An 18336-nucleotide genomic window follows, 5' to 3' on the forward strand; every position below is an offset into this window, starting at 1 on the left:
GCTTGACAGATTTTAACATTTTTCAGTGAAAATCACCTGAAATACTTTCTTATTTAAAGATTTAAAAGTCCAGCTGGAGTCTATCTGTTTTCATAATTACAATAAGAAGACACAGCCAGTAATTCATCCGGCATGCTCCTACACCCTTAGCTACAAATCTCTAGTTTGGCATCTGACCATTTTTGTCTAAGTTGGTGCCATTGGTGTGTGAGAAGGAAGGAGAAGAGCATAAGAAATTTAACAAACGAGAGGAGACCATTCAGTCCATCAAGCCCATTTGCTTAGATAATGGCTAAGCTGTCCCACTATCCCTCCCAGATTCTTCTCAAAGGTTGTCAGAGTTTCTACTTCAACTTCATCTCTCCTCGGTTTGTTCTAGATTTCCACAACTCTTTGAATAAAGAAGTGCTTCTTGGCTTCAGTCTTAAGTGCACTTCCCCTTAATTTCCACTGTTGTTCTCAAGTACTGTACTTGATTCACTGTTAAGCTGAAAGATTTTTTTGGATCTACATTATCAATGCCTTTGAGGAATTTGAAGACCTGAATTAGACCCCCACAGTCTTTTCTGCTTGAGACTAAACAGGTTCAATACTCTGAGTATGTCAGAGTAGGACATGTCTTTAGGTCCTGGGATACTCCTCGTTGCTTTTCTCTACACAGCTTCAAGTGTTGCTATGTGTCTCTTGTAGGGTGGTGACCAGAACTGCACACAATACTCCCAGATGCAGCCACTAGTGCATTATGTAGTACTATTCATGGTACCTGTCAAAGACAGTTAATATAATAATTAAAAACTATTTACTGTCTCTTGCTCTACATGCACTTTCAGCTGCTTTCCTTGGCATTTGTGTTATGTGTGAACGTCTCTTATCTGGAGCTCCCTCTCTTGAGCGTGTTCACATAAAGCCTGCTTCTCAGACTCCGTCATTATTTTTGAGGCGCCCTTTTCACCTCCTGTCCACTTTTATTTTTGCCATCTTTGAAGGAGGACTTCTCCTTTTGCATCTCACACTTGCACTTCCTCTTTTGATCCTCTTTTGATCAAATCATAAAAGCCAAACTGACTAATCAGAATCCTCAAAGGGACTGGATACCCAGACATTAATACTTTATTATATAGTAGAATAGGGGGCTACGCCCCCTGCTCTCTTCGCTCACCAACCCTCATTTTTGTGTTTCCGGATACACACTTTTAAGATTTTTTTTTTCTTTGAATTGTTGCTATTTCATTAGTTTCACTTTTATTTCTGAACTTATGTAAAAACAATATTTGGAATCTTTCGAGTCCCAATGTGCTGAATCTTTTAAATAAGGTCAGTGAGACATGTGTTTAATGACTTTGTACCATAATTCAGGATAGGTTTCTGTTTAGAATTTCAGCACAGACAAACCAATCTACATCATTAGCAGTTAATATTTTTTTTTGCAAAGTAACCAATAAACGCATGTGAGGTAAACTCCGTTTTTGAAATTCTCTTGACTTAAACTTCAAAGCCTTACAATAATTACATACTTCTGACATATTACCTGTGTCCATATATTCAATCTCTATCGCCTTTTTCGTTATTTCTCCCTAGTAATAATTTCTCTTTCTTTGCGCTAATGCGATGCTTACTTTCTTTTTTTTGACACTGTCATTTTTTTCTGCTTTCATATTCTATATGTTGCTCTGCATGTGTTTCGCCACCTACGTTTTTTTTTGAGTCTTTTGAATTCCAGTTTTCATTATCTCCAACCTGCTCTGCATGTGTTTGGCCCCCTTTTTTAACCTCTTTATGATGTTTTAACTTTGTTTTCTACTGTCTTTTATTTCTGACCTCGCTTTATCCTGCTTTTTGTTTCAATGACACCTGGTCCGTGGTGATTATTTTCCCTTTTTCGAGTAATAATTTCCGTTGTTTGCGCTACCTGCGATCTTTACTTTCTTTTTTTTTATACTTTTGATTTTTCTACTTTCATATTCTTTAACTTTCCCCACATGTGTATCGCGCCATAGTTTTTTTTTGCCTTTCGAATTCCATTGCTTCCATAATCTCCAACCTGTTCTGCATGTGTATAGCGCCAATGTCCGGATTGGACGTGCTTTTTTTTTCAATTCCACTTGTTCTGGGCTGATAATTACTTTCCTTATTTTCTGAATTTGCACCTAGATTATTCTTTTTCTTTTTTGTCTCTCCAACGCTTTTGAGTCTCTTTTCTCCACGCTGCTTTCTTCTTCGCTTAGTCGTCTACGTTTCATCTATAAGGTATTGTGCTTATACACTTTATATGCGCTCAGAGCCCTGGATCTGTGTGTGCTTAAAGCCAAAACACGACTGAGAGTTTTGATGACCGTGGTCTTATTTGGTTGTAAGTAGGGTGTGTCTTGCAAGAATCTCTTGTTCTACATCATCGCGAGATGATCCTGGGTCAATCTCTTGGCACAAAGTCTCATGTTTAAGGTCCCTGTGAGATGCTCCGTGGTCAATCTCTTTAGTCTCGCGGGTCTTTTAAGTGTCTTTGGTGATCTTAATGTGAAGATCACGTCTCGACACCCTACTATTTCTCTGCAGGATTTTTTTTTATAATAGAGAGATAACAGTTCAACAGTTTATAAAATATAACCTAACATTTTATTTGCCTTTTAATTTGCTTCTGTACATTGCTTATACTGTACGATGAAACTTAGTCTCAAGACAACTCCTAAGTCCTTTTCAGAGGTTGCCCTACCATCTTGCATTTATTGTTGATGTTCATTTTACCTATGTGTAGCACTTTCTAATGTTTACATTGAACTGCATTTTCCAAGAGTTTGCTCAGTTCTGAAGATTTCCAGGTCTTTTGGAATTATTTTTGCTGCCTGTGCAGTGTCTGCCATTCCTCCAATTTTAATGTCATCTGGGAATTTCACAGGTTTATAAACTATACTGTTATTAATATAAATCAGAAAAACTAATGGTCCAAGGACAAACCTCCAAAGGACTGCTCTGATGACCTCACTCCACATGAAGCATTCTCTTCATATCTCTACTCTTTGTCTCCTATTGCTTAACCAGCTTGAGACCCAGTTTTGTAGGTTACCTCTGAAGCCTACAGCGTCTTGTTTCAGAATTTATCTTTGTTGTGAGACTGTATCAAAAGCTTAAGTCTAGATAAATGATGTCATACTCTTTATTTTTATCAAATTTTCTAGCTGTCTGTTCAAAAGAATTGGTTTGAGAAGATCTTCCTCTTATAAACCCCTGTTGGCTGTTACTTGGTATATTATTTTCATGAGGGTACTTTTCTATTTTTTTTCTTATTATGGTTTTGATAATTTAGCATGTTATGGAAGTATGACTTACTGGTCTGTAAGTACCATGATCCACTTTTGTCTTCCTTCTTGAAGACTGGAGTCACATTTTCAACTTTCCACTTCTCTGGCACTTCTCCTTTGCTAAGCAAATGGAAGGCAATAACAGTAAAGGTGCCTACTTTATGAGGCCTCAGAATTGTACTGCTGATTAACTAAAGGGCAGTACAGCAGTCCAGGGGTGAGCACTACAGCCTCACAGTTGGTTTCAGTTGCTGGCCTGGTCGCTTGGTGTGTTTAATTCAGTCCAGTTCATTTTAATTTATTTTTCTACAACACTCTTCACGGTGTACAGGCTCTGAAAAATGGATGGATGGATGGAAATATGACAATATAAAGTCCATTAACATTTCGATTGACATGTGGCCAGTTGATGCTAACAGAGACAAATGTCGCACATGCACATCCAAAGGTCATCTTTGGAGCGCATCTGAGGGAGGCACTACCACTGTGGGACACCAGAGGGCGCGATTGCTAACTCTCATATCTCTCTTATCACTTGGAGAAGACGCCCACTGTGGGCAATTGACCACGCCCCTTTGAGTCCAGGAGCTATAAAAGCGAGGTGGCGTGCCATTCAGGAGATTAGTTAACTGCATTATGGAGCACTAACCCTGTGACTGGACCACTCTCCAGTTTTGAAGCCAACAGTTGTATTTTGTTTTGTTTACCCTTTTCGTTATCACGCACCTGTTAATTTTCAATTCTTATTTGTTTTATAAGTAAAAAGAGTGTCCCATTTGGCACCCCAACATTTCTTTCAAGGCCCGTGCTTCCCTCAACCAATGATATAAAAAATAAAACAACTCCACATTACTAAAGAAAGTAAGCTTTCAGGGGTGTATGGCCAGTTGTAACTTAGTCATGGATCTAACGACCCAAGCATTTATATGTTCTCTTTGAGTCTGTGTTTACTTCAACTTACCAAAACACATGCAGGTTAGAGTAATGTGTGATTCTTGGTGCTTGTGGGTGTTTATGGGCATATGCCTGTAACAGACTGGCATCCAATTCAGAGTCAATTCCTGCCTTTCTGTTGATGTCGGGATTGTCTTTGGCTACCTACCACCTTGTAATGCATAAAGCAACGTTGAAAATGAATGTGACTGATGTTAAATTTCATCTAAGACAAAGGTGATACTAAAGATGTTAGTTCTCAGGTCTGTTCCTGCTTACCAAATATGCAGAATTTGCGTGTTTTTGTATTCCTTCTAACATGTCAAAAGATGTGCAGTTTGGGTTAAATGCCAAGGCTAAGTAGACCAATGTGAGAGAGTGTGTCTCCTAGTGAACCTCTGTTCTGTCCAATGGGTGTGTTTACAGGACAAACATGTCTATATAAACCCTGCTTCTCCATAAAGCTGTAATTAAAAATTTGCATTCTGTGTAAGTGTTGGATACTCCATAATTGGTAATTTAACACTGGTGGAGAAGGCAGTGATAGTCTGGAGAAAAATGTGTAACTGGTCATCTGAATTGAGTTGCCTGAAACTTTGTATAGTAAATAGCTTAGGGGAGACTAAGAAAAAGCTGGAAGATATTCCACCTGTGGCCTGGATGCCCATTCTATGGCGAGTCCAGGGAAATCTGACGGGAGGCCAGTGCTCACTGCGGTGGGCTGGTGCCCTGCCCGGGATTTGTTCCTGCCTTACACCCTGTGTTGACTGGGATTGGTTCCAGCAGACCCCCGTGACCCTGTGTTAGGATATAGTGGGTTGGATAATGGATGGATGGCCAGTGCTCCCTTGCCCATCACCTAAGAGTCACTATAGGACTGTCTCTTAAGAAAATAAGCATGGAGGCTGCCTGAAATATCCGCCCCTTTAAGATCAACTGAAGGCTCAACTGTGGGGGGAGACCAGGTGTAACTTGTGGGTCCTCTTAACCTGGTGAACTAATAGATCTACCTCTGATCCTCAATGTAGTTCTCTTGCTTTTTTCCCACATGCCAAAGACTTATGGGTGAGCTTAACTGGTGACTCTAAATTGGTGCATTATGAGGGAGTGTGAGTTTCTGCGTGATAGTGTCCTGTAAGGATCTAGTGTCTCATTTAAGCCTAGCTCTTGCCTTGTGCACGATGCTGCTGGGCCTGACTCTAGTCTTTATGACCCTGAATTGGATTAAGCATATTTCATAATGGCTGAATAGATGATATAAAGGATTGAACTTTTCAATGATTCCTTCCAGGCAAATGTCTGCATTCAGTATTGTGTTTATCCTGATTAGGGGATGAGAGAGGAGGACTTATAGGCTGTCCATCCTTCAGATTATGTCTTACAATAAAGCTATTAAGAAAGGATAGACACTGACAATAGGTACTTAGGCATACAGAAGAAAATGGGAGGTAACTCCTTATTGAAAAAGATGCAGCTTACTGTTTATGGAGTTTAACAAAATCATTTTTCTACCATTCGTTATAATTATCCTAAACTTTATTCTGGCACACACATAACAAACATGTGTTAACATCTTATTTACATAACAATCCAGTGTGCACATATTTTTGAATACACACTGAGACCACTTAGGACTGCTTCACTATAATCTCATTTGGACAACGTCAACATCCTTTACAATTCTGCTCATCGGTAGACTAAATAACAGAGAAAGTAAAGTTGACATTCTTTATGTGCACTACCAAGAAGTAGTATTTGTAAAGAGCTGTGGCTCCATCAAATGATGTATGAGTTAAAGAGAAGAGGATTTAGGAAAATCAGCTATTGAATAACTCTTTATGTGATATAGCGCCATTACCAGCTTAAAAAAAAACATAACACTGTATGCAGAAAGACACTAAGAGGATCACGGAAATGGCTTGTCATCAGGGATGGTAAAAGCAGAGAAAGTACTGCTAACAAGAAGTGGCAGCACGGTAAAGTATTGTAGGGTCCATTTCAGAGAAGAGTCCGAGAGTGAAGAGGTGGGTCTTCACTTTCAATTTAAATGTCACAATAGATGAAGCATCTCAAACAGCCCTAGGGAGAGACAGAGAGATAGATGCATACAATACAGAGGCAGTAGTACTACTAAGTGTACTCAGTAAGGTGAAATTCTGGTCTTGCATGGCTGACTCATTACTGCCCTGTTAAACAAGATGATAAACAAGAATGCAGTAAAAAGCACAATTTAATTTTTTTATAAGCTCAAATTAGCTTACCTGATGTATTCTTTACCCCTTCTCTATGTTTTCACTACCTGAAGCCTGAACAATTCTGGTGTGTTTTTTTTTTTTTTTTGCCCTGCCTTGTTTTGCTTTCTACGTAGTGGTCGTATAAGTAAAAGCCCTCCATCCATTCTTCATTGAACCCTTTTAATCCAGCTCCATGTGTAGGGTGCCAGACCCTACCCTGACAGCACTGAAACAAAGAAGATACAAACCCTGCACTGGATAACCACTCCCTCAGTCCCCCATACCAATTTACAGCATTCAATTAACCTAGCACACAGCATTGAGATGGGATTTCTGGACTACTGCAGCTCTAAGCTGGCAGGAGTACCAGCATATGCCACCAAGCCACTGCAGATGATTCAAAATGCAGCGGCACCTCTGCTGTTCAATCAGCCAATGCAGGCATGTGTCACTCAACCTTGATGATCACCACACTGGCTCCCGGTAGTGGCAAGTACAGTATTACGTTAAAATTCTTAATGCTTGCCTACAGAATAGTCAACAGGTCAGCACTTGTGAGGTCCTCAGCTAACAAACAGCATCGGGTGATGCCACCTCTATGTGGAATCAAATTTCAGCCCAGACTCTTTCTGGCTGGTAGGATGAGCTGCCCACCTCCAGTCACAATTCTGACTCCCATGATGTGTTTAAGAAGCATTTGAAGATTTTTCTGTTTGTTCCGTTTATCTGATGTTAGGTTTTTGTAGCCTAGGAATTGGGACTACACTGTATTTTGTTCTGGGCTCTTCACTTGTGGTGATCAATTCTGTTAGCTTGTCCTATAACTCTTATTCCCAAACAGTCCCCTATACAAATGCGTACTTGATTAGGTTGACTTCTTTTGTAAGCTGCTTTGGATATAAGTATTTGTCTATCAAATAAATTTAAATGGAAAATGGAAGGAAAAGTCATAAAGACACAGGGAGAACAAGTTACTAAAAATCTGCAGTGAAAGGGCTTGCTTGCTACTCCAGAATCTGTGAAACAGTAGAACTAATCTCTGCACCAACACACTTCCTCCATTATAATATTAATGATGAATTCTTTAGCAAAGCCAATAATGAAAATATGAAAAGCACAGTATAATTGGTGGAAATACTTCACTGTATGCACCAACATGAACCATGGTGTCTACAGAACAGACTTTTTACATGGACACTTATGAGTAACAGCGAGGGCTGGGTCCCATAACTCTGCACATACCTGGACAACATGGCATTCACATATGCACATCAAATTCACTGTGAACCACCATGCTTCTCCAAAGAAGCATTCTACACAACAATTATTTGGTCTATGCTGAGAACTGAATCTGGAGCCTGGATATTCTGGCCAAATCTGCTACAGTGTAGGCCTCCAGCACAGAGGCCTGAGACAACAGGTGTGCATCTTCTGCACCGACCAACCCATCTTACTATTATAGTCACAACACAGAGCCACTCCGGTGGTGAAGACACTGAAGCAATCTCAATCTTCAACTTACTCAGTAAAATGAAAATCTTATTCTGTGAGTCCTACAGCAATGGACAAGAATACACAACAATAAACTAAAAATAGTGAGGTGAAAAAAAAATGCAAAAACAAACAGAAGTAAGAGAACATGTGCAAATACTGTAAATAAATGATTCAATGTAAGCTCTGCTGGTACTGCATATGGTCTCAAGATGGCCTTCCATCCTCCAGACACGAGCTAGCCTGCACTTCTGAGGGGAAAGGGAGTGGATGGGTTTTATTTAGTCTGATGGCATAAGGGAGAAAACTGTCTTTCAGCCTTGTTGTCCTAGCTGCTCTGCTCTTGTAGTGTCTTCTTGATGGTAGCAGTTTGAACGGTTCATTTTGTGGGTGGGTTGTGTGCTTAATAATGTTATGGACCCTCCTGAGAACTCCGATGTTATGGATGTCCTCTAGTGCAGGGATTGCTTTTCCAATGATATTTTGTGCCGATTTTACCACCCGCTGTAAAGCCTTGTGGTCCCATTCTATACTGTTCCCAAACCAGACTGTGATGGAGTAGGTGACGATACTCTCAATGGTGCATCTGTAGAAGTTGCTGAGGATAGTGCTTGGCATAGCCACATTTACTCTGCCTTCTCAAAAAATACAGACATTACTGGGCTTTCAATATCATGTCTATGATGTTGTCAGTCCCAGTGAGATCCTCAGAGATGTAAATGTCAAGAAATTTAAATGTGGCCACTCTCTCCAGTGCACAGTGGTGGGTGTTGTCCTGTCTTCCTTCACATGTCAGTAATTATCTCCTTTGTTTTGCTGGTGATAAGAAAGAGAGTACTGTTCTGACACCACTTCACAAGGCCAGCCACCTCCATCCTGTATGATGACTCGTCACCTGATGGTATCGTCCACAAATGTAATAATATTGGTGTTATGCCGGGAAGAAACACTCCAAAAGATGTGTATGTTATGTTACAAAATGCAAAATGGACCAATGTGACAGAGTGTGCCTGGTGATAGGCTTCCTTTCTGTCCTACGGGTATTTTTAACTGGACTTGCATCCAAAGTTGCCTATATAAACTCTGCTTCTCCAAAAGTACAATTGAAAATATATAGGGGAGGGGGGTACAGAAAGGATACATCCTGCATAAGTGCTGGATACTCCATAATTGGTAATAGGCTGTGAAACTGGTGCAGAAAAGAGTTATGCTCTGGACAAAAACATGTAACCAGTCAGTGGGAGGTAGGCAACTTGAAAGTTGCTTAAAAATGTATATAGTAAGTGGCCAAGACAAGACTAGTAAAAGACTCCAGAGGCCAGGATGTCCATTCTACAATGAGTCCAGGGAAGTCTGATGGGAGGCCAGTGCTCTCTAGCCCATCACCTACAATTCTTTAGAAACCACCAACGGACTGTCTCCTTAAGAGAATGGGCATAGAGGATGCCTGAAATATCCACCCGTCTAAGATCAACTGAAGATTCAAGGTTATAGAGAGACCAGGTGGAACTTGAGGGTCTTCTAAACATGGTTCAAGACCAGAAACAGTCCTTCACTGTTAACCTAGATAGGACGTCCTTTTGGGATGTGAAAGGAGCACCAAAGAATCACAAGTGAATTTTACAGTCACCTCCTCTGGCACACTTATCATTTTATACCAGGGGTGTGCAACACCAATCCCAGAGGGCTGCAGTAGCTGCAGGTTTTCATTCTCACCATTTTCTTAATTATTGGCCAGTTTTTGCTGCTGATTAACTTCTTTTATCTTAATTTTAACTGACTTCCTACATAAGACTCACACCTCTTGTTTTCTTTTTCTTTCTATGGATTTGCAGACAAGCAATAATGAACTACAAAACAAGCCAACACATGACCAGCTAACCTGTGTCCACCATACAGTATCCGAAAATAATGGAATGTCTGCTGTGGCAGAATGAGAGCACCAACAAGCCTTGCAATTAAATAACGGGTTTAATTAACAATCAAAACTTGCATCTAATTTCAAAACTGGTTGGAGAGAAATTGTTTTGGAGTTTGAGGCCCATGACTTCGCTGGTCATCTGTTGACTCAATTCACATATCACTTCTGTTTGGCTGCCATTTAAGGAAAAAAGTAGCAACTCAAAGGACTGGGTCTTAAAAAACAAGGTAATGAAAATGAAGGGAAAAGAAGTCAATTAGGAGCAGAAATTGGTCACGGATTGGTAAAGTGGCAGGAAGGAAAACCAGCAGCCACTGCAGCCCTCCAGAGTCAGAATTACATACCCGTTTATACTTTCTAAAGAGCATTTCTAGTATACAGAGAAGAAAGATCGAGCAAATACAGTAGAAGACATGCAGATAAATCAGTCTTTATTTTACATAGTAACCTACACAATGTGCCTTATGAAACAAATAAGTGCAATCCAAAGAAATAATGAAATGCACGATAAGGAAGCAGACTTGAGTAGAGTCCACATGAACAGATTGTACCTGGGTGTACACTGCCAGTCAAGCAGGATTAATATAAGAAAAGTTGGAACAGGTGAGACCAACTAAAGAATACACTTGCAGCTTGGAATTATTAAAATAAAAAATGGTCTATTTGTGATCATTGACCATTATTGCTACCCTGCCCTTCAGATACTTTTGATTTGATGTGAACTCGTCACAGCACAACCAGCCGAGATGTACTCATGTCACTTCTCTTTTCAGATCACTACATTGGCCCCCTGAAGTTGCATATATTAAGCCCAAATCTTTGATGCTTGCCTACAGAGTAGTCAATAGGTCAGCACCTCTCTCTCTCTCTCTCTCTCTCTCTCTCTCTCTCTCTCTCTCTCTCTCTCTCTCTCTCTCTCTCTCTCTATATATATATATATATACAGTATATAGTGTATATATACTAGGGGCCCCACCCCCTGCTCACTTCGTTCACCAATCCCCATGGGCAGGCGCGGGCTAAGCCGCTCGAAGATGCTCAGGGCTCCCCTCTGTTAGAGAAAGCAATTATATTTAAAGAGTTGGTATAGAGAAGAGTATGTGGGGTGTGAGAGGAAAACGGTTTGGTCTTTAGTTATTATGGATAGTGTGGAATGAGCCCCGGACACAGACAGTCAGACATGTTCTTTTGCACCACCACACGTTTATTTACACTATTACTATTATTTACAATGTGCAAAAGAGCTCCACAAACCCCAATCTTCCCCAAAGTCCAGGCCAACCACACTGCCTCTTCTTCAGACCGCCTCCTTCTCTCTCTCTCTCTGACCTCGTCCTGCTTCCACCCGACTCCAGCCTCGAATGAAGGGAGACGGCCCCTTTTATCCATACCCAGATGTGCTCCAGGTGTGCACCGGCAATCTTCCACCAACACGCCCCAGTGTGGCGGAAGTGCCGGCTGTCTCCCCGGAAGCACTCCGGGTGTTCCCTCTCTTCTTCCCCCCCCAGCACTTCCTGGTGTGGTGGAAGTGCTGGGGTCCTGGGTCCTCTAGGCATGGGGACGCCCCCTGGCAGTGACCATGGGCCCCTAAAGGGTTGAGCTTCAAGCCTTGTATCCGTGGCCCCCAATACAACCAGGGCGGTCGCCCCCCTCGTGGTCTGGAGAAGGCATGAGCCCTCCTCCTGTCTCCCCGGGTGTCCCGGCCGGGTGGGAACCCCAGCCGGGTGCCACAATAGAAAATCAGTTACTTGAGTGTTTTACTACAACTGTTTATTTTAAATACCAATGAATAATAAAATGTAGTAAGAAGTAAAAGTAAAAAAGTACAAGTAAAAAAGTAAAACATAACAAAAAGTAAATAAAAAATTAAATTACACTAACATCTTGTCAAAAACAATATTATGAATGACTTCATCCTCTAACTTACATACTATAAACGTTGCATTTTTGCATTTCTGTTCGCATATTGTTCGGGACATTTTTCTCTTTCTCATTTATTGGACGATTCTCTTTGTTCTTGCTTTTTATTATATGCAGCTCTTTTTGTTCATTTTCTTTTTTTTTGACATTCATTATTAACTCTTGCCGCTGTGTTTTCATCACGATCTAAAATTCAACGTTCTTGAATAGATAATTTGCTTTTCTGCCTTGCTATTATAACCATCCGCACTGAAGGTTGAGTTAGCACTAAGAGTGTCACAGGGTGATATGGAGAGAGGATGTACGCAGTAATGATTAGTAATGATTAGGTGAGCAGTGTGGAGGGGAGTGGTCATGGCTGAAAAACACAGACACAATGGAAAACTTATATATATTGTCACAGGTGGCCAGGATGATTACCTGGCTGGGACGCCAGAAAGGACCGGAAGGTGGCGGGAATAGCTTCCGGGCCACGAGGGCACAGCCGCCATGGAGCAGGAAAAGACCACGGGAAAGGAGAAAGACCTGTTGGGACCCGTGGCCACCGCCTGGGGGCGCTATAAACCTCGTGGGACCCGGATATTTGTACTTCCGCCACACTCGGCAAGATGGCGGAGGAATCTGCCAGGAAAGTCCGGAGTGTTTCTGGGGTAAAGGGCAGCACTTCCGCCACACCAGGAAGTGCTGCCGGATGGACATCATTAGTAACGTGGAGCACATCCGGGCGGGAATAAAAGGGGCCGCCTCCTTACAGTCATTGAGCCAGAGTCGGGAGTGGGAGTAGGATGAAGCTCCCTGGAGGAGGATAGAGGCGGCAAAGGACTGAGATATTGGGGTGATTATTGCTTTGTGGGTAGTGGTGGAATTGTTTATTTAATGTTTAATAAACGTGTGTGTTTTATAAAGAAGTGCTTTTCGACTGGTGGTGTCCGGGCAACTATCACAATATATATATGGAGACATTGTAAGGCTCCACTCAGTTCTAATAATAAATGACATCCGATGACGTCAGCTCTATGTGGCATCAAATCTCTATCCAGACACTTCATAGGTAGCTCCTAGCTGGTGGAACGAGCTGCCTACCTCCACTGGAAAGTGTGACTCTCTCCGTGCATTTAAGAAGCATATGAAGTCTCTTATTTAGTGATTTTCTGTCTGTCTAGCTGTTATGTTTTTGAAGCCAAGGAATTTTAACTTTCTTGTAATTTGTTCTGAGCGCTTCCCTTGTGGTGATTAATTCAATAACCTTGTGTTTTAACACTTTTTGCCAAAAAGTCCACCCAACTGATGTTTCTTTGAATATGTTGACCTCTTTTGTAAGTCACTTAGGATTAAAGTGTCAGATAAGCAAATAAATATAAATGTAAAAGTGAACCAAGAAGCTGATTGGATACTTCAGAGAACTGGGCACATGCAGATCAGTGACATCTTTTTAAATTCGGGGCATAATTCCAGCGTGCCAGAACACCAGACACACACGTAACCAACGAAGACTCTAAAACATCAGCACACACTAAGGACCTTTGCATATATGAGCTATTTGCAAGATTGTTTCCAGATTGCTTTTTTGACACTTCAGACTAACTCAGCCCCCTTCGCGGTTTAATAATGTTCACCGGAGACCTGCATTTGTGTAGTTTTAAACAGTGACTTGAAACTGACCGAGACCTGTCACGTTGCCATGACACGTTGCTTACTTTGAGTTGTGATCAGACCCCACGCGGGACCTCCAGTCGCAGGCACAGGTTTAATTTCGGCAGAACCTTCCCCCCAGCACGCGCAGACCCCATCCCGGTTGATATTTCTTTGATATTTACCTACGTTCAAATGATGTGTTTTATACTTGCCCATTCATCGACTCACAACTGAAGGTTAAAAGTGCCAGAAAAAAATGTGAGACTTTAACGATATAAAACTGCACAAAAACGACACGAAACTGAGGCGGTCCCCCTCCCCTTTAAAAAGACGTTCTGCGCAGCCACCTTTCATGTTTTTAAAGATGGGTTACGATTAAGTAGTGATCAGTTCGGAGATATATGTATTTATTCGTTCGCGTTTACTTTCGAATGGCTCCGTTTCCAAACACTTGTCTGTCTTTATTATCAGAATGAAAGCAAAACCAGGGCTGAACGATGCGAGCCACTACGACAGCTGACACGCCACGCAGAGGGGAACACCGCCCAGCCGAAGCCCTCCGTAGCGGCGCGGCTCAGCTACTGCAGTTGGCCACTCTCTGCGGGACCGATGACATCATGCTTGGAGAGCTCGCACCCGTCGCCGAGAGGAAGTGAACGGGAGTCCCCGTGGCGGAAGAGGCGGGCGCTGAGTCCCACTCCTCTCCACTGGCACACGGAGACGGAGAGAAAGGCGAGGAGGTGGAGAGCGAGCGAGAGTGAGAGAGAGAGTGAGAGTGTGAGAGAAGACGGTGTCCGTCAGTCTAAGACAGGGCTGCTGTAATGGCCGCTAAGTCCGACGGGGTATTAAAGATGAAGAAAAGCGAAGTGGCGTTCACGCCTCTGCAGAATTCGGATCACTCGGGCTCCGTGCAGGGTTTGGCTCCGGGCTCACAGCCGGACTCGGGGACGGGAGAAGCGGAGTATGGGGAAGGAGCGTCTCGCTGTTGCGGCTCTTCGTCCCTGTGCCTCCGCCTGGGCAGGGAGCAGCAACACTACTCGGTGTGGGACTGCCTCTGGATCCTGGCCGCCGTCGCTGTCTACTTTGCTGATGTAGGCACGGATATCTGGCTATCGGTCGATTACTACCTGCGCGCCCAGTACTGGTGGTTTGGGCTCACCCTCTTCTTCGTGGTTCTCGGCTCCTTCTCCGTGCAGGTGTTCAGCTTTCGTTGGTTCGTCCATGATTTCAGCACCGAGGAGAGCGCAGCGAGCGCCGGCTGCGCGCATGTGGACGGCAAGCTTCTTGGTGGATCTGCCGCGCCCGTTGACTCGGATGCCCGGCCCTCTACCCCGCAAAGACAGGCGTCCACCGCCAGCAAGAGCAACACGGCGAGTAACAGCAGCAGCGGCAGCAGCGGAGGCGCTGCTCGTCAGGGCGAGAAGAAGAGATCTGCATCGTGCTCCTTCTGCATCTGGCTGCTGCAGTCACTCATCCACATCCTGCAGCTGGGGCAGATCTGGAGGTAAGAAGGGCGAGGGAGTGCGCCGCTCGTGTTGCTAGTGAGATAGGGAACCGTGACGGGGAGGAATGGGTGGGGTGGAGGGACTACTGTTACCTGGACGCGAACGCTCCCATCTGTTCAGATACAAGCAACGATAGGCGGTGTGTATGTGTTGATTGGCATTGCGCCGTATTGTAGTATCTGTATAGTGCCTTGCGGTTTCCGCGGAGAGCTGTCACGGAAATGCAAGACTGTAGTGAACAGGCAAGCACTGTCAGATTGCAGATTGATTGATATTAAAGGGGCCTGAATGTCACAATGTGCACCACATCCCCCGGTTTGGATTGCATCGCTCCAGTCCAGGGAAGAGATGTGCTCGACGAAGGTTGGCAGCAAAAGCATCCCGTAGGGTTTTAAGAAGAATCATTTTAAACACCTTGTTTTAAGTTTGCTGGGATATAAGAGAACCAGATGTTCGTTTATCAAAGTGGTTGTGTTTTGACTCTTTGGAGCATTTCCACGTAACACAGGCACGGCAGGCGCATCTTTATAAACTTTACAATACTTGCTTCATCCGCTCCAGAGCGCACCACCGTAGGACTAGCTGGTAGGACTCAGTGTGCCTGTTTGCAACTTGTACTGCCGATTTATTTGTAAAGTACTGTACAGTGTTTTGCACCTAGAATGAATTACTCACACTTCTTGTAATGCTTTTAGTTTTCAAAAGTTTTTGTTGTATTTATTTTGCATTTCTTTTGAAGTGTCAAAGACACTGTAATGTTGTAGTCGTTTATTTAACTTGTCGGAAGAAGATGCCACATATTGTGGAAGTGTTGTTACATCACATTTTAAACAATTTGCCTCGAAATGGTAGGCTCAGTAAACCGGTAATTTAGTATCTGTTAGTATCTTGTGATCTGCAAAGAACAAAGTCATTTAAGTTTACAAGATTTTAAACGTCCGTCCAAGTAAATTGGATGTTTCATAATTCCCTTCATGCCACACCTTTGTCCAGGGGAGTCACAAGCGCCCCTTCTTTATATAGCACATTTTTATTGCAAAAGCTATCTTTAAGCACTTTACAAGCACAGGTACTTAGTAGAACTGCTTACATTTGTTTTTGTACAATTGAAGAACATATAATTTAGTCAGAACCAAGAATTGAATCAACTGATTGTCCAATTTCTAATCTGCTATGCTACACTGCCTGATACAATAAATTTCTCAATCTAGTTCCCATACTGAGGTACCACTGAATTTGGAAATACAAGTTTGAGTTTATAAAGGCTTCTCTTTCAGTCTTAGATAATACTGACTTTAGGAGCTATTCAGATTTAGATTTAGTCTAGAACAGAGACAATCAGAGTTTAGGGTACACTAAACACTCTCAATACTCTCAATATGAAATATATAACATAATACACTCTCAATATAAAATATACTCTCAATACTGAAACATAAAACACAAACATGCTAATTAATTAATAATAACAATAATTAATTATGATTGGTCCACTGTGAAGTGTACAAGGTGTAAGGCATAATGTTGTGTATGTAACCTAATGCTATCAATGGGCAGCATGGTTTTAATTCTGGGGCCTCCTGTCTCCAGACTTTTTTCATTTTCTTGTTCACTCACTGTCTGTATGGTATTTTCATGTTGTAAGGGGATTTGTTCACCAGATACTCCACTTTACTTTGCATATCCCAAAGACATATAGTTTATGTTAATTCTTGGCTCTAAATTGCCTTGTTTAATGAGTTTTTGTGTGAATGTGCCCAGCAAAGAGCAAATGTCCTATTGACTAGTAAGCTCCCTACAACCCTAACATTTAAATAAGCAGGTGTTGGAAATGCATGTTACATTTATAATAGTAAGGTTAGCATGATTGCTAGTATTGCTGTCTCATAGATCCAGTTTGAATCCTGTGCCCAGGTGTTGTCCATGTGTAGTCTGTATGCTGTACCTGTGTATGTGTGCATAGTTTCTTTCTCCCAGGTACTTCATATTTTTGCTCACATTTTCTAAGGTTGTGTGTGTTAGGTGAAATTCTCCTTCCAGATAAGGCCCTGTATTTATGTGCATAAGTGGGGTCTAGCTTGGACTCGTGCCATATCAGCTGTTTGGTGTGGCCTTGCACCCTGTGCTACCACAATGTTGTCTGGTCTCCCAGGATACTGATGTAGATTAAGTTGGTGTGAGAATTGAATATAATATCATCTAATGCACAGTAAAAATATATATACAGTATATATAAAAAGTTTTTGAAGTGACTCGATTTTATACTTAGAATTTGTTGGTCATATGTGACTAAAATAAAATCATGGGAAGCCCATAAAAGAAGTAATTTAATTCAGTTAAAATGCATAGACTTGTTAAAGTGAAATTTCTAACCAGCTTAACTATGCAAACAAAATGACATCACATAAAAGTTTATTAAAGTAAGTAGGATTCTAGTTAGAATTGGAGAAATTTTCAGATTGTAAGAGTTATTTTTTTGGAATCATTTAAGGAATATATTTTTATATAGTTTTTTAGCCACCCTAATGCCACAGAGTCCCCGGCACGTTACAGTAACCATGACTTGGGTGGGAAGGTGCTGCGGTTAAACCTTACACGTGTGAAGCACCTGAAATGTGCTTTTGTCTGTTGGGGAACTCAACCTTCAATCTTTTATAGAATAGCCCAACACTTTATATATAAATGATGAAAAATTGGTAAAAAAAAGAAAAAAAGAAAAGAGTTTGTGTACTTTGGTCTTGAACATTCGACCATTTGATTGAATATCCAACACGCTAACCACTTGACCAATGCTGCTTAATTTTCACATTGAAGAAATTTGACATATATATAATGTGTGTTTGTTTATTTGGTAAAAGTATAATATAAGAAATTTAAATTTGATGTAATAAAGGTACAGATCCTGGATCAAAACTGCGAAAATATTGCATTGTCACCGGAGATTACCATGCATGCAAAGTTTAAAGGAAATCGGTTCGGTAAAAGTGGGTGAAAAAATCGATTGCAAAATTTGGTCCAGACAAACAGAGAGGGCAACTTGAATAAAATCGTGTAATGATAAAAAAAAAAGCTGAATGTGTGCATGTATGTGTTTGTCCTGTATGCATTTCCATACTGTTTAATCTCTACCACATTTTGCCAGATTCTCCGTTTGTATAGGGGAGTAACCGCAGAATATGTTTCATTCTGAAATGTAGTTGTTTCCCCCAAAGTGCCTATACTTCAATAATATAATAAAATGTTTTATGAGAACAAGTTAAGTAGCTTTTTTGTCATACCATCCATAGGCATTTTTGCAGCATATAGTGGAATGAAATAACATTCACCAGGACTGCAGTGCAACATATAAATAAACACAGGACAAGTACAGGACAGGTGCAATACAGGAACTGTACTATACT

At 41.7% G+C, this 18336-nt stretch overlaps 1 protein-coding gene across 1 annotated transcript in view; it reads left to right on the plus strand.

The window, feature by feature from the left end:
• The first annotated feature begins 14039 nt into the window (after nt 1-14039).
• Nucleotides 14040-18336, plus strand: part of xkr4 (XK related 4) — a 349314-nt gene continuing 345017 nt past the window's right edge. Inside the window, exon 1 of the mRNA XM_051929358.1 lies at nt 14040-14934. Within this exon, the coding sequence (XP_051785318.1) occupies nt 14252-14934 (683 nt within the window). The 5' untranslated portion in view covers nt 14040-14251. The remainder of the gene's footprint in view (nt 14935-18336) is intronic.

The sequence above is a fragment of the Erpetoichthys calabaricus genome, chromosome 6, assembly GCF_900747795.2.
Source record: "Erpetoichthys calabaricus chromosome 6, fErpCal1.3, whole genome shotgun sequence".
Taxonomy (NCBI): domain Eukaryota; kingdom Metazoa; phylum Chordata; class Cladistia; order Polypteriformes; family Polypteridae; genus Erpetoichthys; species Erpetoichthys calabaricus.